This window comes from Populus trichocarpa, chromosome 12 (genome assembly GCF_000002775.5).
Source record: "Populus trichocarpa isolate Nisqually-1 chromosome 12, P.trichocarpa_v4.1, whole genome shotgun sequence".
NCBI classification, from domain to species: domain Eukaryota; kingdom Viridiplantae; phylum Streptophyta; class Magnoliopsida; order Malpighiales; family Salicaceae; genus Populus; species Populus trichocarpa.
The window spans coordinates 13,243,009-13,264,835 of NC_037296.2; the positions used below are offsets into that span (position 1 = coordinate 13,243,009).

The window sequence follows — 21,827 nt, forward strand, 5'->3', positions numbered from 1 at the left end:
CAGGGATGATAATATCATATCTCATTTACATTTGACATTTTAGATATGGATTCCAGGCTGGTTCAATTCATAGATTCTTATGATCCATTATTGCAATACCTAGAGATAACACCAGATTGATTCGGGTGAGCTGTAAACTGTGCAAAATGGAGATGAAGAGTCTAACTTATTTCAAGAGAAAACACCAGATTGATTATGTTTTCCATCCTATATGTACCATGATGATGATGGTGATAATGATGATGATTATTATTTATTCAATTCAGTAAATCAATACATATTAATGAAGAACATTTATATGAAAGTTGACAAATTGCCAAGCATAAAATTAAAATCTGTCGACCTCTGATAAACCTGACAGTTGATTCCTAAATCTGTGTTTTATAATCTATATGTTGTGCTTGGGATAAATCTTGACTGGAAGGCCCTTGTTTGGGAAGGGCATGGGGTCACGTACGACTATCTCGTCTTCAACCATTGCAGTCCATTTGTAGTTTGTTATCAGATGATGAATTATCAACAACACTTCGGTTCGAGCAAATTCGGCACCAGGGCAAACTCTCGGCCCTGCTCCGAAAGGAATATAGGTGTATGGAGGAACTGATGACTTTGAGTTCGTGTCGAATCGTGATGGATTGAACTTTACTGGGTCTTCAAAAACTTTATTGTCCAAATGTGTGCTAGTAGTTCTTAAAACTAAGCTTCAGACGCAATGCCATTGCTAATATATAAAGAATAGGGTTATCGCCATACCTGCCATCCTTTGGGGATATCATAGCCGTTGAAAGTGGTGTCTCTCCAAGCATGCCTGAAGTTATATATATATATATATATATATATATATATATATATATATAATCATAGTTAAAATATCTAACCCGGTCCAAGATCTAAGATCTAAGTTGTAGATTGAACGAGTTAAAAAAAACTATGATTTGTTTTTTAATAAAAAAACCCCTAGAACAATGTCAAGTACCTGAAAAAAGTTTGTTTTGTAAAAAAAAAAAAAAAATTGGTTCAGAATAAACCGACTTCAATTGTATTTCAAGTTGACAAGTCACTGGATTGAATTAGTAAGCCAATTATTTATTATCTATCACGTTCGCCAAACTAATATTACCTTGAGTTAGGTTGATCACCAAACCCAAGTATTTTGGATCTGATATGTTCGTCAGACTAGATTAACCTTTTGAAATAGTATTTATTATTTACAATAGAACCTGCCCTTGAAACTGTCGAGGCTAAACCAAGAACGGTTAGACAAAATGGAAGTGGTGATTACAAAACCTTGACCGGTGCCATTAAAAGTATTACATCGGGGAATACTCGAAGTGTAATCATCGATATCGGTACCGGAGTCTACAATGAAAAAATCAAAATTGAGAAAGATAAGTGATGGGGTTATAAGAATCACAGGGTATGTTTTATGGTGAATTTTTCCTTGAAATTCCCTTACATCCTTTATGGTGAATTCAATGACCTCCACTTCGAGACTATACAGGCTTTTCCTTGGGCAAATCTTTCTTTGAGGGAATGTCAACTCTTCTGGAATAGATACCTGCACAAAGTCCCCTAGAGGTGATGATGGGGGACCCTCCGAAGATCAAGTCAATACCAGGAATATTTGTGTGAAGAATGACATTAATGGAGATATTAAAGAGCTTATATGAATGTATAGAAAAGAGGTTGAGGAAGAAGATCTAAAGGCGAGAAGAAGAGAACTCTCCCTTTCCTCCCCTTTTTCCCTTCTTTTATATCACCTGATTTTTTCATTGCCTCATGCAACGTGAGAGGGGTAGAAAAGTAATGTTGTATGAGTAAGATAATATTATCTTACTGATTGTACCATCACATCTAATTAATATAAATATGGACGGCTTGTTCGTATTTAATGGGATTATGATGGGCCTCATGATTATTAATTCAGGCTCATGGTATGTGTAAAATGACCCTTCAGCTTCACACCCGATCTGAGGAATGTTGGGCTCAATTCAGGCTCAGGGCCCAGGAGAAAATGGGTCTAGCTTGTGGCTGCACCCAAAAATAATCAGGCGCGGTCGCGTCCAGGCCCAACGCGGAGTTGAGCGTTGATGCGTCCACGACCAACACGGGGTTGGGCTTGGTCGCGTCCAAGTCCAACACGGGGTTGGGCGTGGAGGCGTCCAAGTCCAACACGGGGTTGGGCGTGGACATGCCCAGACCCAACACGGGGTTGGGCTTGGTCGCGTCCAGACCCAACCATCCCCAACGTTGTCTCTTAAATGGGGTTGATTTGAGAAACCATGACCCATCAATAAGCCTTTCATTACGTTTAAAGGATCGGCTAGTAACATGCCAACCTTGACATTTACGGCTAGGGTATATGGAACTGTTTATTGTGCCACCTGCAAGTTGATTCTACTTATTTTGTAGCTTCTAATATCATTAGTAAGGTAAGAATTACTCAGAACAATGGTGCTATAACCTTGACATTAATTACTTTTTTCTTTTATTTAAGGTTAATGTTTTTGTTACGTTATAAATATTTTCTATTATTTGTTCTCATGGAATTGTTGGATTAGAATTCTGCTCCAATTAAGGCGGAGTGGGAGATTGAAAGAAGATCAGGCCGTTGCTTTGAGAAGCGGTGGGGACAAGGCTGCTTTCTACAATTGCAGACTGATTGGATTTCAAGACACCTTATGTGATGACAAGGGACGGCATTTTTTCAAGAATTGTTACATTGAAGGCACTGTTGATTTCATATCCGGAAGTGGGAAGTCCTTGTATTTGGTAACCTCCAAAATTAACTCTTATAAGCATTTAAATTCTTGAACATTTAAAGCTGGCGTGAAATTTATTAATGCAGGGAACGAAGAAAAAGGTGCTAGCAGACCAAGGATTAGCCGTGATAACTGCGCAAGCAAGACACAAGGAAGATGATACTGGATTTTCTTTTGTGCATTGCAAAGTAAACGGAATTGGGAAAGACCTCCGGTGATGTTTGCTTACACAGAGATGAGTAGTGTGGTCGATCCTGTTGGATGGTCCGATAATCTCCACCCTGAACGAGACCGGTAATGGATTGATCTTGATTTCTTTTATATCAATTTGATTTCATAATTACTTAAGGTTTTTTTTTTTAATATCTCTCCTCAATTCATTTTTCAAAAAAAATTCATCATTTGAAAATTGATAAGGTCTATTAATAAATTTTAATGGTTAAATTTTTTTTGTAAACTGAATTGGGAAACTCTTTTGCCTAGGATTAGATTGTTCTTTTTTTTTTTTTTTTGTTAATAGTCGAAATTTTATTAAAAAAAAAAGCTACAAAGATAATAGCCTAACTTACATCAGATGAACAAGTAGAGGAAAGGAAAGCACAAAACTGATGCATGAAACAAGGGAGAGCAACAAAAGGGGAAACAAACAAATCATAAGAAACCAACTCCTCCCGACTAAACATTCTATATATTAAGCTCTAAAGAGTTGGAATCAAGCCTCAGCCATAAAGCAATACTTTGGCGCACCATGGAGAAACAGATTTGAAGGTTAGGGGGAGCGTCATTGAAAATAACATCATTTCGGTGAAGCCAAAGATTCCAAACAACGCATGAGAAAAGAAGCTGCCATGAGAGATTCTGCCACTTGCCTTTAACCATAGAAGACCATTGGTAGCACATATCATCAACAGATTTTGGAAAAACACTGCAAAAGCCCCGATTAGAAAGCAGTTTCATCCATATATTCCAAGTGAAGTGGCAGTGAATGAAGAGGTGACTTGAAGATTCCAAGCTTTTATTGCAGAAAGCGCATCTTGACTCCTGAAGGGTTAGGTAGTCATGCTGAAATAGAAAATCTCTTGTGGTTACTTTGTCTTGGACAAGAAGCCAAAGGAAAAGTTGCACTTTTGGTGGGGTTAGTTTTATCCAAACAGAAGATTGGAATGGTTTGGCACCACCGTAGAGCAGTTGGTCCATCATTTTGGAGCAAGATTTTACACTGAAGAGGCCATCGCTGTTGAGGGTCCATATTTTCTTATCCATCTTGTGGCAGAACATTGGCTTGGATTCCAGCAAGGATGATAAAAGTGATAGTTGTTCTTGTTCAAAATGAAATAGAGGTCTGCGCCATTGTAAGGACCAGAGCCAGATTCCATTGCTCCATCTACCCATGTCAGCCACCAAAGCAGATTTAGAGGAAGACAAAAGATATAGCCTAGGGAAGGCTGTTTTGAGAGGGTAGTCACCAATCCAGTTGTCTAGCCAAAAGGATGTTAAACTACCATTCCCCACCATGAATTTGCAATGATTCGTGAAGACGTGGTGAACGTCAGTTTGAACAATGGACATAATATCCTTCCAGATCTTGGAGGGTTGGTTGTAGAAAATTGGGATCCCATTCTCATAAGTTGGATTGTACATTGAAGAGATAATCATTTTCCATAAACTTGTACCTGGGGAAGAGAGTCTCCAAATCCATTTTAGCAGCATGGCTCTGTTTTTTTATATAAGGGAGCCTACACCGAGGCCTCCTTGTTTCTTATCGCGCATCACTAGTCTCCATTGGATCTTGCAGAAGGATCTTTGCTTGGTACATCCACACCACAAGAAACGTCTTTGGATGGATGAAAGAAGTCTGCCTACCCCTTTTGGCATCTTGAATACAGACATAAAATATATAGGCAAGGAATTAAGGACACTTTTAATGAGACATAGACGACCAGCCATGCTTAGGATTAGATTGTTCTTAATCTAAGTATTAATCGATCTCACTAATTTTTTATGGATTAAGTAAATCTATGTGAGGTCATACATGGTAGGTAATTGGTAAGAAAAACTAGCAACTATGTATGGAAAATATGGTTAATAAGGAGCCGCCGCCGCCGTGCATGGCTTTCCATGTCTTATTTGGCAATTGCATTCAAGTCCAAGCCACTCTAAAAGTTTCCAATCTAAGTGCAAGTAATTAATTTTTGACAATGAAATAACATCTAAGAATTAAATTTGTGACTTTTTTTGACTTGGATATTGATGAAATATTCAAATTCGAAAGGACATGAAAAAATTTGGACTAAATTAGCACTATTCATTTTAAAAATGGCTCCATGAAATAGTTTGTCGAGGAATGTTAAATAATTAACTTTAGTGAGTGGTGAACTCTCCCTTACAATACTCTAACCCTAGTGGCCGTGTTAAATTCAGCAAGCAGCTGACCCCTCAGCAAGTGAACCCTTTAATTTCTCTTGCATATATTTAGGGTTCCAAATGGCTGCTTCCTTCTCGAAATAAGGTGGAAAATTGTTCATTATTCTAATTATTAGAGCATAGAGGACATATAATAATATATAGGAAGCTAATTGAGTAGCGAGTCTCACACATGTAAGGGGTTAAGCAGAAGAAAGAATGGATTGATTCTCTTTTGATGTACGGTTTTCCCATCAATGATAAAAGCTTTAGACGCTGTTTTAGACGCTGTTTGTTTGCAAGAAAATAGTTTTTTTTAAGTGAATTTCAGAAAAGTGAATTATTTTCTGATGTTTGGTAGTGTAATGGAAAATAAGTTGAAAAACATCTTCCATTATTTGGTTATGTCATCAAAAATGAGTTAGAAAATAACTTATTAATGTTTTATTTTTTTCAAATTTATTAAAATAATGAGGAACAAATCTTACAAATTAAAAAGTTGAATGTGAATGAAATTGAAAAAAAATACAATTTCATAAATTATCTCAAATAAAATAAGTAATAATCAAAATAATAAAGATCAAATCTAACAAATAAAAAAATTAAAAGATGAAGAAATTAAAATAATAATAATTATCATTTCATAAATTATTTCAAATAAAATAAGTAACAATCAAAAGAATGAGGACCAAATTTGATAGATAAAAAATTTCAATTAAAAAATGACAAGGAAAAAGCAAATAACAATTCTAAAAATGAGGATCAAAGTTAATATAAAAATCAAATTCTAAGGGATAAAATTGAAAAACAAATATTCAAAACAAACTATATATAGCAATCAAAAGTTTGAGGACCAAATTTGATATAATCAGCAAATAATATGACATTTCTAAATTTTTCACAACTTTCGAAAAGTGTTTTCCGCTCAGAATAAAAGGAAAACACTTTACTGAAAACCAAGCCAAATTTTTCTTGACCAACTTTTATAATGACAAACAAACATAGGAAAGTTTGGAAAAAGGTTTCCAGGAAACCACTTTCCGTAAAATAAATGAGGCCTTAGTATATAATGTATTATGTTTCGATTTGTAACATGATTTTTAAATAATATATGTTTAGATGTATTGAGATATTAAAAGAGCATGTTCTTATTTTATATGTGTAGAAATTTAGAATAAAAAGGAATGCTATCTTTTAATAATTTGATATATATTTTACATATAACTCATGTAGAGTTTTATATATATATATATATATATATATATATATATATAACAAATTATACAAGATGCCCGATCATCTCCTTTAATTAGGTAATTTAAATAAATTTTGTCGCGGGTGCGCGGCGTCGCGGCGAAAATTCCACTTTTTAGAATTTAGGACGTGTGTATGGTATCTATCTGGTAAATGTGGGGAGACAAGAAAATAGTCTTTTGTTGGTAGGAAAATGGAATGGGAGTCGCCACCTAGTATTTTGGTCACTAGGAACCCTAACTGGTCTCAGAGATTAGGTACGGGGACTGGTTGCGTAAAGGGAAGGTATTAGCACCCCAAATACGCCCTACCTAAGGTAAGCTGCATTGTTTATTTGTCTGATAAAATTCAAGGTCTCGTTGTGTTTCCTAGTTGTTGGTCCGTCTATGGTTCAAGAAAAGTCCTCCTCAATAAGGAGGTCCTTATCTTATCGGGTAAAACCTAATCCTTCTAATGTATATGTATGTTGGTCCGTCTATGGTCCAAGAAAAGTTCTCCTCAATAAGGAGGTCCTTATCTTAAGGGGTAAAACCTAATCCTTCTAACTGTCTATGTATGTTGGTCCGTCTATGGTTCAAGAAAAGTCCTCCTCAATAAGGAGGTCCTTATCTTATCGGGTAAAACCTAACTATTCTAACGTCTATGTATGTTGGTCCGTCTATGGTTCAAGAAAAGTCCTCCTCAATAAGGAGGTCCTTATCTTATCGGGTAAAACCTAACTATTCTAACGTCTATGAAAAACCATATTTTTTATATCAGGAATACGTCTTACGTATAAATTCGTAATCCCAAATACTAAAAGAGGACAAAAAGATTTTTTAGAATTTTTGAAATATTGGCCTAGTTCTCATGGCTTGAATAAACTGGTTATTAAAGCCAAAATGCATGCTAATACATATATTGTTTTGAAATTTTCTTTGTTGTGTGAAAAATATGATGTTATAATATTTATATATATATATTGGAGAGACTAGGCCGTATGCATGAAAACAAAACATTTTTTTTGTAATTATGTATTTTTTATGTTTTGACGAAAACCGGGTATTTTAATACCGGATTTGTATCTTTACTGTATAAAAATACAAACCGATATTGATCAAAATACAGTAATAAAATTACAATAAACTCACATATTTTTGAAATAATTTTCGAGGAAATTAATTAATTTTTCTATATATATATCAGATATAAATAATACAACCACAATATAATATACATAACATTTAATATATAATTGGGCCGGGCTGGGCCGATCTCGGGCCAAAGGATATTGGGTCAATCTCGGCCCCAAACAAAGTCTGTTTTGTCATGGGCCGGAACCAGCCCAGCCAGTAGGGCTGGGCTGGTATCAGTCCGGCCCACAGGAGGAAACCACATTGCTGGGCCAGAACCAATCTGGCCCAGCCTAATTAAAAAACAAACGGGGGGAATTATTTTCCCCCCTTCCTGCATCCAGAACGCTGCTCGTTCTGCATGCAGGAGATGAAACCAAACAAATGTGCGAAGAGGGGGGAGAAGAGCACCTGGCGTGGAGGCGGCGGTGCGTCGCTGGTATGTCGGCGGTGCTGCGGTGGAGGCTGGTGGTTTCACTGGCGTGCACTGGTCCCGGCTAGAAGATGAAGGAGCCGATTCCTGCAGAGGAGAAGGAAAGCTCTCGGCTGGAGCTGTCGGTGTAACTGAGGAAGGAGCTGCTACTCCGGTTGCTGCTGGGCGTTGCTGGAGGAAGGAAGACTGCTGTTGGCCGGCGAAGAAGCTGGAAGGCGGAGGCTTGCTCCAGTGGAGGCTGTCACTGCTGAGGAGGCCGCGGGAGGCGTTGCTGGGGCTGTTGAAGCTGCGGTGAAGGAGAAGCTGAGGTGAAGCTCTGTTGCTGGCGTTGTGTTGATGGGAGGGAGAGGGGACAGTGTTTCTTTGTGACTGCTGGAAGAGAATGAGAGGAAATGGAGGGGGCTGCCCCGATTTGGTTTTGCAAGAGAGAAGGGTGTCCCTTGTTGCTGGTTGCTGAGGGGAAGAAGAAAATCAAGGGGAGTGGCGCTAGAAGAAGGGCTGTTCGGGTGTGTGTGGGTCTGTGGGGGAGCTGGACTACGGTGGAGAGAAAAAAAAGAAAGGGAAGGCTGTTTGCAGGAAAAACCGGGCAGAAAAGCTTATTTTGTGCCAACTTTGAGCTCCTCTTTTTCCAACCCCTTGAGCATGAAAATTGATCCTATTTATAGGGCCGGACAGAGGGTAATCTCGTCTTCAATGGGAAAAACGTCCCAGCCATTGATTCGCCTTGAGTAATTCAAACCGTTGGTTCAAAGTGTGCACCTCGAACTGCCAAATTTGCAGACTGCCCGAGGTGCACGATTTGGGCCAAAAAACGGAGCTGTTCCAAACCTTTTTGACCCGACCGGACCACTCCCCAGGATAAATGGGTTCCAGGTGGACATGTCGGTGCATGCCTTGTCGGATTTGGGGGCCAAACGAGGCAGCAAACACGCCTGGAAGTCGGCCACTCGGGCAGCTCGGCGGGGAAGACAGTGAACAGTATCGGGCGACGCGTCGCCTGGTTCCTGCCTCTTCTCTCTTTTTTTTTTTTTTTTTTTTAAAGTGCAAAACGGTGCCGTTTTGATAAAAATAGGGATTTCTTTGCCAATTTTCAATTTAGTCCTCCGACTTTCAATTTCTTCAATTTGGCCCCCGGATTTTGTTAATTGCAGCCCCTATACTTGCGCGCCTTTTCCAATTTGGTCCTTGGTCTCGGATTTATGCAATTTCATCCCTAATTGGCCATTAAACTTTCAATTTCTTCAATTAGGCCCCCTAAACCGAATAATTGCAGCCCCTCCATTTACGCGCCTCTTCCAATTTGGTCCCTGGTTTCAGATTTTCTCAATTAAGTCCCCAATTGGCCCTTAAACTTCAATATTTATGCAATTAGGCCCCTGATTTGACCTAATAAATTCCTAAAAAATATATTTTGGCCCCAGAACTTAAATTTCTTCTAATTAAAGCCCAAATTGACTTAAAAATCAATTTTTCTTACAATCAAATCTCCTATAAATTCATTTAAAAATCCAATTAAGTCCATAAACATCCAAATTTGGGCTTTTCTCCTCAAATTTCAAATTTCCCTTCTCAACAGGGCTCTCCTCCTTCAAGAATATACTGTCAAAAATCCAATCTTTGTATTTTTAACCTCATTGACCAATTTTCCAACCATTTTCTGAGCGCTTCTGCCTCCTGTGATTTTTCTAACCTCCTTTGACTATATATTTATATATATATTTTGTGGGGACCCAAAAATGGGTTACAACAGATGCCCCCTCTTTATAATGCTTACGGAGCAAAGGTTTTGCGTAGTAAGTTTTATAAAGATAAACCCAAAACAGAATTCCCGAAACTGATCTGGTTGAAGCTTGATTGATCTGAAACTTGTCTTTTACAGCAATCCTCCTGAACTTGGAATCCCATCTGGCGATTCCTTTTAACCAACATGAAATATGAGGTCCCATCTGGCGACCTCCTTTAACCAATATCAAAATACGAGATCCCTTCTGGCGATCTCCTTTAATCAATTTGGAATCCCATCTGGCGATTCCTTTTTTAATCAACATGAAAAACGAGGTCCCATCTGGCGACCTTCAAATAGCGAAACACGAGATCCCTTCTGGCGATCTCCTTTAATCAACTTGGAATCCCATCTGGCGATTCCTTTTATTCAAACGAAATATAAGGTCTCATCTGGCGACCTCCAAATAGCGAAATACGAGATCCCTTCTGGCGATCTCCTTCAACTTGGAATCCCATCTGGCGATTCCTATTATTCAACAGGTAATACGAGGTCCCATCTGGCGACCTCCAAATAGCGAAACACGAGATCCCTTCTGGCGATCTCCTTTATTCAACTTGGAATCCCATCTGGCGATTCCTTTTATCCAACATGTAATACGAGGTCCCATCTGGCGACCTTCAAATAGCGAAACACGAGATCCCTTCTGGCGATCTCCTTTAATCGACTTGGAATCCCATCTGGAGATTCCCTATTACCAAAGCTGATATCGATGTCGTTCTTCCTGATGGCAGGGTTCAAACTTTTCATTCTCTCTTTTTCTTGTTCTTCTCGTTGTTCCAGAATCCACTATGGTTCAAAACCGTGATTCTCTGCTATCATCCTCTATGATTCTTTCTTCGTCTCCAATCTTGTTGGAATGCATCAAGGTCTCGTCCTGTAACGATCCATAAAGAACATATATGCAATGATTTATGATTAGATGCCATGCATGCATTCGTACCTGGTTTTGAAACATAGGCCCCATCCTCTTCTTCTAGTTCATGAGATTCCCTCTTAACATAAGCTTGCTTTGGATTCATCTCTTGTATTGCCTCCTATCATATTCTTGAAGAAGAAGTCTCTGACTTTCTTCAAGTAGTCCTTTTCCCAAAATGTATGACTTATCATTGCCTCTTTGTCATGCTTTTGTCAAATGCTTTTAGCTTGGTTTTCAAATCTATAGGCTTTCGTAAAACTTTTCATGAAAACATTTCTTATTGCCCCCAGTGTAGGGGTGTGATTTTAGTCTGGGCTTTTGTATAAAGAAGAAATTCGTTCAGCCGATGCTAAATTTTTTAGGTGCGATAACAACAAGACATGCACTGTTGGGATTAATGCAAAAAATGATTGTTGTGAGATCAATGCAAAAGAGAAAGAAGTCAATGGCCAAACTTTGCTTTATTGATTTAGGAGCCTACATCAAGCATAATATCTTTTTACAGAGTCAGAATTCACAGGTCGAGCTAGGTCTTCTCCATCCATTCTAGCCAACTTCAGCGCTCCTCCTGAGAATGCCTTCTTTACTATGTAAGGACCCTCGTAATTCGGTGCCCATTTGCTTTGATCGTCTCCAGGTAACGACAATATTTTCTTCAATACTAGATCCCCTTCTTGAAACAACCGCGGTCTAACCTTCTTATCATATGCCTTGGCCATTCGTTTCTGGTAAAGTTGGTGATGACATATTGCAGCTATCCTCTTTTCGCTGATCAAGTTCAGTTGCTCATATCTCACTTTGGCCCACTCAGCCTTTTCTAGTTCGGAATCCATTAATACTCGTAACGATGGGATTTCCACTTCCAACGGCATTACTGCCTCCATACCGTATACCAAAGAATATGGGGTAGTCCCTGTCGAGGTCCTGACTGTAGCGCGGTATGCGTGAAGTGCGAATGACAACATCTCATGCCAATCTCTATATGTGACTACCATTTTCTGAATAATCTTCTTGATGTTCTTGTTGGCGGCTTCTACTGCGCCATTCATCTTTGGTCGGTATGGTGAAGACTTCGAATGCTTGATTTTCCATTTAGTACACAGCTCCGCTATCATTTTGCCATTGAAATTCTGTGCATTATCTGTCACTATCCTTTCAGGAGGACCATATCGACAAATCAAGTTCTTCTCTATAAACCTCTTCACTACGTTCTGTGTTACGTGGGCATATGAACTAGCTTCTACCCATTTTGTGAAGTAGTCAATAGCTACGAGGATGAATCTATGACCATTGCTAGCTTTTGGGTTAACATGCCCGATCACGTCAATTCCCCACATTGCAAACGGCCAAGGGGATATTAGATTAAATAGAGGAGCTGGTGGCATATTGACCTTGTCACTGTAAACTTGACATTTATGACATTTCCTGACATAATCGATACAGTCTTTCTCTAGTGTCATCCAAAAATAACCAGCCCTTTGGATTTTCCTCGCTATCATATGCCCGCTAGCATGGGTTGAGCAAATCCCCTCATGGACCTCCCGTAATGCCTTTCTAGCATCTGCCTCATTCAAACACCTTAGTAGGGTCCCATCAAATGATCTTTTGTACAAAATCTCTCCATCTAAATAGAAGTCTATAGCCAACCTTCTCAAAGTTTTCTTATCCGTTTTGGAAGCTCCCACCGGATATTCGTGATTTTGTTCAAGGTTCTTGATATCATAATACCAAGGATGTCCGTCTATCTCTCCTTCAACTAAGCAACAATAAGCTGGGTCATTTCTAATGTCAATGTGTACCGGTTGTACCTTGCACTTGAGATCAATGGTAGTCATAGCAGCTAACGTGGCCAAAGCATCCGCAAAATGGTTCCCCTCCCTTCCCAGATGGGTGAATCTAATTCCTTCAAATTCCTTTGCTAGCGTGGATAGGTATTCCTGGTACGGCCTCAACTTGTCCTCCTTGGTCTGCCATTCCCCTTTAACCTGACAAATAATCAACATTGAATCTCCATATACATCTAACTTCTTTATCTTCAACTCTAATGCCGCTTCTAAACCGAGGATACAAGCTTCATACTCAGCTGTGTTGTTGGTGCACTCGAAATGTAGTTTAACCGAAACTGGATATTGTTTCTTATTAGGAGAGATTATTACCGCACCGGCCCCGTTACCATATACATTCACTGCACCGTCAAAAAACATCGTCCACCAATCTGTCTTCTCTTCTTCTTTCTCTATTGACAATATATCTTCATCAGGGAAGTCAAAATCCAAAGGTTCATAATCTTCAACAGCATTATCGGCCAGATGGTCTGCAATTGCACTTCCTTTTACGGCTTTCCTTGTCATGTATACTATGTCATATTCTGCTAATAGAACTTGCCACCTTGCAATTCGACTTGAGAGAAAGGGCTTGTTACAAATATACCTCAGAGGATCCACTTTTGAAATTAACCAAGTGGTATAGTATAACATATAATGTCGCAACCTCTTTGCAGCCCACACCAACGCACAACAAAGCCTTTCTATCTCCGTGTATCTAGACTCACATTCAGTGAATTTCTTACTTAAGTAATAAATAGCTCTTTCCTTCCTTCCGGTTTCATCATGCTGACCCAATACACATCCCATGGCCGCTTCAGTCACTGTTAGATACAATACTAGAGGTTTTCCTGATACCGGAGGCACCAGTAAAGGTGGATTTTGTAAATAATGCTTGATTTTATTGAATGCCTCCTCACACTCCTCATTCCAGGTTCCAGGATTCTTTTTCCTTAGTAGTCGGAATATTGGTTCACACGTCGTTGTTAACTGAGCTATGAACCTAGCAATGTAGTTTAATCTTCCCAAGAATCCTCTTACTTCTTTCTCCGTCTTAGGGGATGACATAGCTTGGATGGCCCTTACTTTATCTGGATCCACCTCTATACCTCTATCACTTACCACAAATCCTAACAGCTTGCCCGATTTAACTCCGAACGAACATTTTGCAGGATTAAGCCTTAGTTCATACTTCCTCAACCTCTCAAACAACTTCCTCAAAACTTCAACATGATCCTCTCCCCTTTTAGACTTGGCAATCATGTCGTCTACATACACCTCAATTTCCTTGTGCATCATGTCGTGGAACAAAGTCACCATTGCTCTTTGATAGGTTGCTCCTGCATTCTTCAATCCAAATGGCATGACCTTGTAGCAGAACGTCCCCCAAGGTGTGACAAAAGTTGTTTTCGCCTTATCCTCCGGAGCCATTTTTATCTGGTTGTATCCTGAAAAACCATCCATAAAGGAATATGTGGAACTCCGGGCAGCGTTGTCTACTAAAACATCTATGTGTGGTAGCGGAAAATCATCCTTGGGGCTAGCTTTATTCAAATTCCGAAAATCCACGCACACTCTAATCTTCCCCTCCTTCTTAGGCACCACAACAATGTTAGATACCCATTGCGGATATCTAACTACTTCTAGAAAACCAGCATCCCATTGCTTCTCGAGTTCTGCCTTGACCTTGATCCAGACATCCGGGTGGGCCCTCCTCAGCTTCTGCTTGACTGGCTTACAACCTTCTTCCAACGGTATCTTGTGTACTACAATATTTGTATCCAAACCAGGCATATCTTCATAGGACCAAGCAAAGACATCTGAATATTCTTGTAATAGGGTGATCATTTTGATCCTTTGTTCAGAAGTAATTAGGGTACCTATTTTTAACTCTTTCTTAAGCTGATCACTGCCCACATTGATGGTTTCGAGTTCCTCGGCGATAGGCTTCCAAGTCTGTTCCTGTTGTTCTACTAGCCTAGTGAATTCACTGATATTGCTTTCATCCCACTCTTCTTCTTTCATAGCTATCACATGCTCGTTCAAGTTTGGCCATTTATTCTTGATGCTAAATGTATGTGATGTTGTGGGAGATCCGCTTTCAGGATTCCTGAAAGCGGGAAGTGTTTGGTGTAAATGCATAAAAAAAAGAAGGCAATTTGTGAAAAGTGCATGATCTCACAATTTATTTAAAGAAAAGGTGGGCTCCATGACAAACATAAAATCTAGCTGACATCATGAGCCTTGATTGTCAACTAGAGGAAATAAAAGCAAACATAAGCAATGACAAAAGCATGTTAAGACAAACAAAATTGGTTTACATTTTGAAAACCACTGGAGCTTCTTGGGTCACCCAGTTCTGAAACTTCTCGTCTTGAGCTAACTTGCGCACAAAGGTCTTGGCGGATACTTCTTCTATGGTGTAGACCGTCAGTTGTGGGAGTGCTTCATCTCCCTTTCTTGCTACTGTCTTCATGTCATCTCCTTCCACCTTGTTTTCCCCCAAGGTATTTATGCTCATGTTTGACAGCTCTTGATCAAGGCTTTCGGCTTCTTTATCATGTTGCATTATGTATGCAGCTTTTGGGAATGACACGCTAAGGGGAGGGATTTCCAGCTTTTCTTCATCAGGCTCTCTTCCTTTAATTCTAGCCATCCTTCTTGCCCTTCTCCGACCAGCAGCCCACCGATAATCCTCTTGGTTAGGTTGGTACCCTAGCCCAAATCTTTGAGCAGCACTTTTCATCTTTGCCAGATTAACCCCTTCTGGTATCCCGATAATAAGGTTATACTGAAATGGGATTCCGCGGTTCAAGAAGCATAGACTTGCCATCCTTGCTGCTTCTGAGATCCTTGGCCTTCTTAGCACTGTGTTTTCCGGCACCCAGTCGGTGTTCACAATCTCAAAGGCATGGATATTGTTACCCTTGCAATCACCCGCTTCGATAAAAGGCATAGCTACATTCTTTGTCATGGATACTGTCTCCTCGGCCTTGACAGTTACCAACATCCCATTCATGATATACTTCAGGCATTGGTGCAATGACGAAGCTACTGCCCCCGCTGCATGAATCCAAGGTCTTCCTAACAACATACTATAGGAAGGGTGGATATCCATAACCTGAAGTGTTACTAGGAACATTTGTGGTCCCACATATAGCTCCACTTCTAAAGTCCCAATTATTGGCCTAGGCGACCCGTCATACGCTCTGGCCATCATAGTACTTGGCTTAATATGGGATTCATCGATCGGCATTTCTTCTAGCATGTGTTTTGGCAACACGTTAAGGGCCGAGCCATTATCAATGAGTACTTTTCCTATGAGGCAATCCTTGCACCTAACCGTAATGTATAAAGGCTTGTTATGTCCAGTACCTTCAGCATCGAGCTCGTCAGCTGTGAAGTACAGGTAATTCGTTGCATGGATTCTCCCCACTAGGTGCTCCATGGTTTTATGTTCGATGTCTTGGGGTACATATGCCTCATTCAATACCTTCTGCAAGGCGTTTCGATGCGGCTCAGAGCTGAGTATCAAGGACATAAGGGAGATCCTAGCTGGAGTCTTCTTTAGTTGATCCACTATGCAATATTCGCTATGCTTGATCAACTTCAAAAATTCATTCGATTCCTCTTCCGTTACTGGCTTATTAACTTCTAGTGCTTTGTCCAGATCTACCACTTCTTTGCCCTTTGACTTCCTCAACTCCTCGGGCGTAAAGCAACGACCACTCCTGGTCAAACCACTTATCTCAGGCTGGAACAAAGGAAGAGGAGCTTGAACGTTAGAGGCATAACCATAATTATAAGGCATGGCATTGTGATTCCCTATTGTGTAGGGCGGTTTAACCAAGATTAGCCTTGGGGGCCCATAAGCTGTTTGCTGGACCCTGCATACTCCTGTCATTTCATCTTGACCTTCCATCATACTCACCTCACCGCTGCTCTTTATGGGTTCAATCCTCAACTCCCCCATTTTTAGCATTTTTGCAATCTTTTCGCAAAACTCGATGCAATCCTCAATATGATGTCCATCTCTTCCATGGTATTCACAGTAATCATATCCCTTCAAATGGCTCTCCACCTTTGTCTTTAGAAATCCTGATTGTACCAACATGTCGTACAACCTCTTCATGGACACCTTCGACACCTTGCATTGATTTCCCACTTCGATCATGCCTATTCCACTACTATTTGGGGCATGCTTAGGCAATGGGTTTGAATTAACATTGGGCTTGTCCTCAAAGGATACCCATCCCATCTTAATAAGCTCCAACAACCTCTTTTTGAAGGCGTAACAGGTTTCAATCCCGTGCCCGGGATTACCCCCATGGTACTCGCAAGCCAACTCGGGCTTGTACCAAATTGGGAATGGTGGTTGTAGTGGTAGTGTAGGGATAGGAGCTATTTGTCCAATGCTCAACAGTTTGGCGTACATGTCCTTCAAAGGCATGGGTAACGGTGGCAGTTGTTCTGAAGTGTATTTTGTATGGGGTCTTTGGTAGTGATTTTGGTAGTTTGACTGGTTATTTGTTCGATTAGGGGAAAAAGGTTGGTTAAAGTTTATGCGTGAGAATTGAGAGGTAGGTACTTGAGGATTATGGAAATCTACTCTCTTACCCTTGTACCCACCTTCCAGATTGTTAACATCGCCTTCTCTCTTTCTTCCAATAAAACCCTTCTTTTCCACTGGCATCGCTATTCGCCCAGCTTTAATCCCTTGTTCTATCCTTTCAGCTATGCGTACCGCATCATAGAAATGTTGAGAGGAGCTACCCATTAGGTGCTCATAATAAGGTGCTTTGAAGGTATTGGCAAACAAGCTCACCATCTCCGTTTCTATCAAAGGGGGTTGGACATGCATTGCCTCATCCCTCCATCTTTGCGCATAAGCCCTTACTGACTCCTGGCTCCTTTTCTCCATTGCCATTAGACTTGTTCGATCAGGAGCGATTTCCATGTTAAACTTGTACTGTTTGAGGAAAGCCTCCACCAAGTCTCTCCAGCTCTTGATCCTGATGCTGTCTAACCTCATGTACCAGCTCAAAGCGGATCCTGCTAGGCTATCTTGAAAGAAATAGATTAGCAATTTATCATCACGGATTACTTCCGCCATCTTGTTGCAGTAGGATCGAAGGTGAGTGTTTGGGCATTCCAAACCGGTATACTTAATGAACTCTGGTATTCGAAAATCTTTTGGTACCACGATGTTTGGTACCAAACATACTTCGGTTGCTCGTATGGGGTCAAACCAGTCATTACCCTCAACTGCCCTTAACCTTTCTTCTAGAGCAAATAGCTTGTCTTGGTCCATCACACTGGGAGACCTATTATCCGGGACTCCCTCCGTTGTTAAGTCCACAGTGATTGGAGCGTGAGTTGGCTGAATAGGGGTGATCGGCACGAAATGTTGTTCATTGGCCGAGTTTGCCCCCTGGTTTTGGGATACTTGAGGGACGTGCGCTGCTGGCGCTCCTTCAGGTTGTTGTGCTGATGTTCCCTCCCCATTCTTAGCTCTTAGAAGCTGCTCAAGTAAATCAGTTAACCGAGAAACTTCATTTTTTACGGACTCCAACTCGGTCTGATAATGTGACTCTAAGTGAGCTCTCTCTTCGTTCTCCATTCTTGCTCTAGACCGGGTGTTGTGGACCTTGGATGTGGGACCTATGTTTCACGATCTGGATTGATGATTTTAACATTATTAAACATGATGCAAATGAACACAAGATAGATATCCTAAGGACAAGTTCTAATTATTAGGTGAGAATGGGTAGGTTTTCTATCTGGTCTTTAAAAGGGTCTCATATCTGCCCAGTGACGTTCTTCGTAAAGACAGTATGGGGGCGTTGCAAGGAACAGTTAAGGTAAGTATACCCACCATTACCAAGCAGGCACTCAGATATGAGTTGGGTGTTTCACGCATCTGAACCCTGACCAATAGTCATAGGGCAGATCGCTAATCCCCCTCCTAGCTTAAAGCTTTGTGTGTGCTTCTCAAAAAGTATGTGATGCATGTGACAGTTCTATAAGATGCATGAGACAGTTCTATACAAATGCATGAACAATATGTGTAAAAAAATAAAATAAAATAAAATTTAAAGCATATAAGCAGATAACAAAAGGAAAGGTATATTAAAAACACACGAAAACAACAAAAAACAAATCAGACAAAAACAAAGCTTAGTCCACAAGGTCCCCAGTGGAGTCGCCATTCTGTCGCGGGTGCGCGGCGTCGCGGCGAAAATTCCACTTTTTAGAATTTAGGACGTGTGTATGGTATCTATCTGGTAAATGTGGGGAGACAAGAAAATAGTCTTTTGTTGGTAGGAAAATGGAATGGGAGTCGCCACCTAGTATTTTGGTCACTAGGAACCCTAACTGGTCTCAGAGATTAGGTACGGGGACTGGTTGCGTAAAGGGAAGGTATTAGCACCCCAAATACGCCCTACCTAAGGTAAGCTGCATTGTTTATTTGTCTGATAAAATTCAAGGTCTCGTTGTGTTTCCTAGTTGTTGGTCCGTCTATGGTTCAAGAAAAGTCCTCCTCAATAAGGAGGTCCTTATCTTATCGGGTAAAACCTAATCCTTCTAATGTATATGTATGTTGGTCCGTCTATGGTCCAAGAAAAGTTCTCCTCAATAAGGAGGTCCTTATCTTAAGGGGTAAAACCTAATCCTTCTAACTGTCTATGTATGTTGGTCCGTCTATGGTTCAAGAAAAGTCCTCCTCAATAAGGAGGTCCTTATCTTATCGGGTAAAACCTAACTATTCTAACGTCTATGTATGTTGGTCCGTCTATGGTTCAAGAAAAGTCCTCCTCAATAAGGAGGTCCTTATCTTATCGGGTAAAACCTAACTATTCTAACGTCTATGAAAAACCATATTTTTTATATCAGGAATACGTCTTACGTATAAATTCGTAATCCCAAATACTAAAAGAGGACAAAAAGATTTTTTAGAATTTTTGAAATATTGGCCTAGTTCTCATGGCTTGAATAAACTGGTTATTAAAGCCAAAATGCATGCTAATACATATATTGTTTTGAAATTTTCTTTGTTGTGTGAAAAATATGATGTTATAATATTTATATATATATATTGGAGAGACTAGGCCGTATGCATGAAAACAAAACATTTTTTTTGTAATTATGTATTTTTTATGTTTTGACGAAAACCGGGTATTTTAATACCGGATTTGTATCTTTACAGTATAAAAATACAAACCGATATTGATCAAAATACAGTAATAAAATTACAATAAACTCACATATTTTTGAAATAATTTTCGAGGAAATTAATTAATTTTTCTATATATATATCAGATATAAATAATACAACCATAATATAATATACATAACATTTAATATATAATTGGGCCGGGCTGGGCCGATCTCGGGCCAAAGGATATTGGGTCAATCTCGGCCCCAAACAAAGTCTGTTTTGTCATGGGCCGGAACCAGCCCAGCCAGTAGGGCTGGGCTGGTATCAGTCCGGCCCACAGGAGGAAACCACATTGCTGGGCCAGAACCAATCTGGCCCAGCCTAATTAAAAAACAAACGGGGGGAATTATTTTCCCCCCTTCCTGCATCCAGAACGCTGCTCGTTCTGCATGCAGGAGATGAAACCAAACAAATGTGCGAAGAGGGGGGAGAAGAGCACCTGGCGTGGAGGCGGCGGTGCGTCGCTGGTATGTCGGCGGTGCTGCGGTGGAGGCTGGTGGTTTCACTGGCGTGCACTGGTCCCGGCTAGAAGATGAAGGAGCCGATTCCTGCAGAGGAGAAGGAAAGCTCTCGGCTGGAGCTGTCGGTGTAACTGAGGAAGGAGCTGCTACTCCGGTTGCTGCTGGGCGTTGCTGGAGGAAGGAAGACTGCTGTTGGCCGGCGAAGAAGCTGGAAGGCGGAGGCTTGCTCCAGTGGAGGCTGTCACTGCTGAGGAGGCCGCGGGAGGCGTTGCTGGGGCTGTTGAAGCTGCGGTGAAGGAGAAGCTGAGGTGAAGCTCTGTTGCTGGCGTTGTGTTGATGGGAGGGAGAGGGGACAGTGTTTCTTTGTGACTGCTGGAAGAGAATGAGAGGAAATGGAGGGGGCTGCCCCGATTTGGTTTTGCAAGAGAGAAGGGTGTCCCTTGTTGCTGGTTGCTGAGGGGAAGAAGAAAATCAAGGGGAGTGGCGCTAGAAGAAGGGCTGTTCGGGTGTGTGTGGGTCTGTGGGGGAGCTGGACTACGGTGGAGAGAAAAAAAAGAAAGGGAAGGCTGTTTGCAGGAAAAACCGGGCAGAAAAGCTTATTTTGTGCCAACTTTGAGCTCCTCTTTTTCCAACCCCTTGAGCATGAAAATTGATCCTATTTATAGGGCCGGACAGAGGGTAATCTCGTCTTCAATGGGAAAAACGTCCCAGCCATTGATTCGCCTTGAGTAATTCAAACCGTTGGTTCAAAGTGTGCACCTCGAACTGCCAAATTTGCAGACTGCCCGAGGTGCACGATTTGGGCCAAAAAACGGAGCTGTTCCAAACCTTTTTGACCCGACCGGACCACTCCCCAGGATAAATGGGTTCCAGGTGGACATGTCGGTGCATGCCTTGTCGGATTTGGGGGCCAAACGAGGCAGCAAACACGCCTGGAAGTCGGCCACTCGGGCAGCTCGGCGGGGAAGACAGTGAACAGTATCGGGCGACGCGTCGCCTGGTTCCTGCCTCTTCTCTCTTTTTTTTTTTTTTTTTTTTTAAAGTGCAAAACGGTGCCGTTTTGATAAAAATAGGGATTTCTTTGCCAATTTTCAATTTAGTCCTCCGACTTTCAATTTCTTCAATTTGGCCCCCGGATTTTGTTAATTGCAGCCCCTATACTTGCGCGCCTTTTCCAATTTGGTCCTTGGTCTCGGATTTATGCAATTTCATCCCTAATTGGCCATTAAACTTTCAATTTCTTCAATTAGGCCCCCTAAACCGAATAATTGCAGCCCCTCCATTTACGCGCCTCTTCCAATTTGGTCCCTGGTTTCAGATTTTCTCAATTAAGTCCCCAATTGGCCCTTAAACTTCAATATTTATGCAATTAGGCCCCTGATTTGACCTAATAAATTCCTAAAAAATATATTTTGGCCCCAGAACTTAAATTTCTTCTAATTAAAGCCCAAATTGACTTAAAAATCAATTTTTCTTACAATCAAATCTCCTATAAATTCATTTAAAAATCCAATTAAGTCCATAAACATCCAAATTTGGGCTTTTCTCCTCAAATTTCAAATTTCCCTTCTCAACAGGGCTCTCCTCCTTCAAGAATATACTGTCAAAAATCCAATCTTTGTATTTTTAACCTCATTGACCAATTTTCCAACCATTTT

General features: G+C 40.7%; 4 protein-coding genes and 1 pseudogene across 4 annotated transcripts in view; 4 read left to right on the forward strand and 1 right to left on the reverse strand.

Annotated features, from left to right (window-relative positions):
- Positions 1 to 21,827, forward strand: part of LOC7484363 (pectinesterase PPME1) — an 87,377-nt gene that overhangs the window by 51,239 nt on the left and 14,311 nt on the right. The gene's annotated exons all lie outside the window — the stretch shown is intronic.
- The window catches only part of LOC127904088 (pectinesterase PPME1-like), a 51,022-nt gene that overhangs the window by 14,884 nt on the left and 14,311 nt on the right, over positions 1 to 21,827 (forward strand). The gene's annotated exons all lie outside the window — the stretch shown is intronic.
- Positions 1 to 21,827, forward strand: part of LOC127904087 (pectinesterase PPME1-like) — a 40,194-nt gene that overhangs the window by 4,056 nt on the left and 14,311 nt on the right. The window lies entirely within an intron of this gene.
- LOC127904074 (putative pectinesterase 63) lies at positions 966 to 3,115 on the forward strand (annotated as a pseudogene).
- Positions 11,121 to 17,182, reverse strand: LOC127904075 (uncharacterized). Its single transcript, XM_052445828.1, has 5 exons — positions 17,078 to 17,182; positions 16,070 to 16,840; positions 15,611 to 15,985; positions 14,874 to 15,481; positions 11,121 to 14,467 (listed from the first exon to the last, which is right to left on the reverse strand). The coding sequence occupies exons 1-5, from the start codon at positions 17,180 to 17,182 to the stop codon at positions 11,149 to 11,151; spliced, it is 5,178 nt and encodes a 1,725-aa protein (XP_052301788.1). The 3' UTR covers positions 11,121 to 11,148.

What these genes read in the sequence shown, in the direction of transcription:
- LOC127904075 (XM_052445828.1), bottom strand. Translation starts at nt 17,182, where the DNA reads ATGCCAGTGGAAAAGAAGGGTTTTATTGGAAGAAAGAGAGAAGGCGAT. An exon ending in TAGATTTCCATAATCCTCAA is followed by an intron (nt 16,841 to 17,077) that starts GTACCTACCTCT and finishes ATTTGGTACAAG; the next exon opens with CCCGAGTTGGCTTGCGAGTA. An exon ending in TGTTCCTAGTAACACTTCAG is followed by an intron (nt 15,482 to 15,610) that starts GTTATGGATATC and finishes GTAACTGTCAAG; the next exon opens with GCCGAGGAGACAGTATCCAT.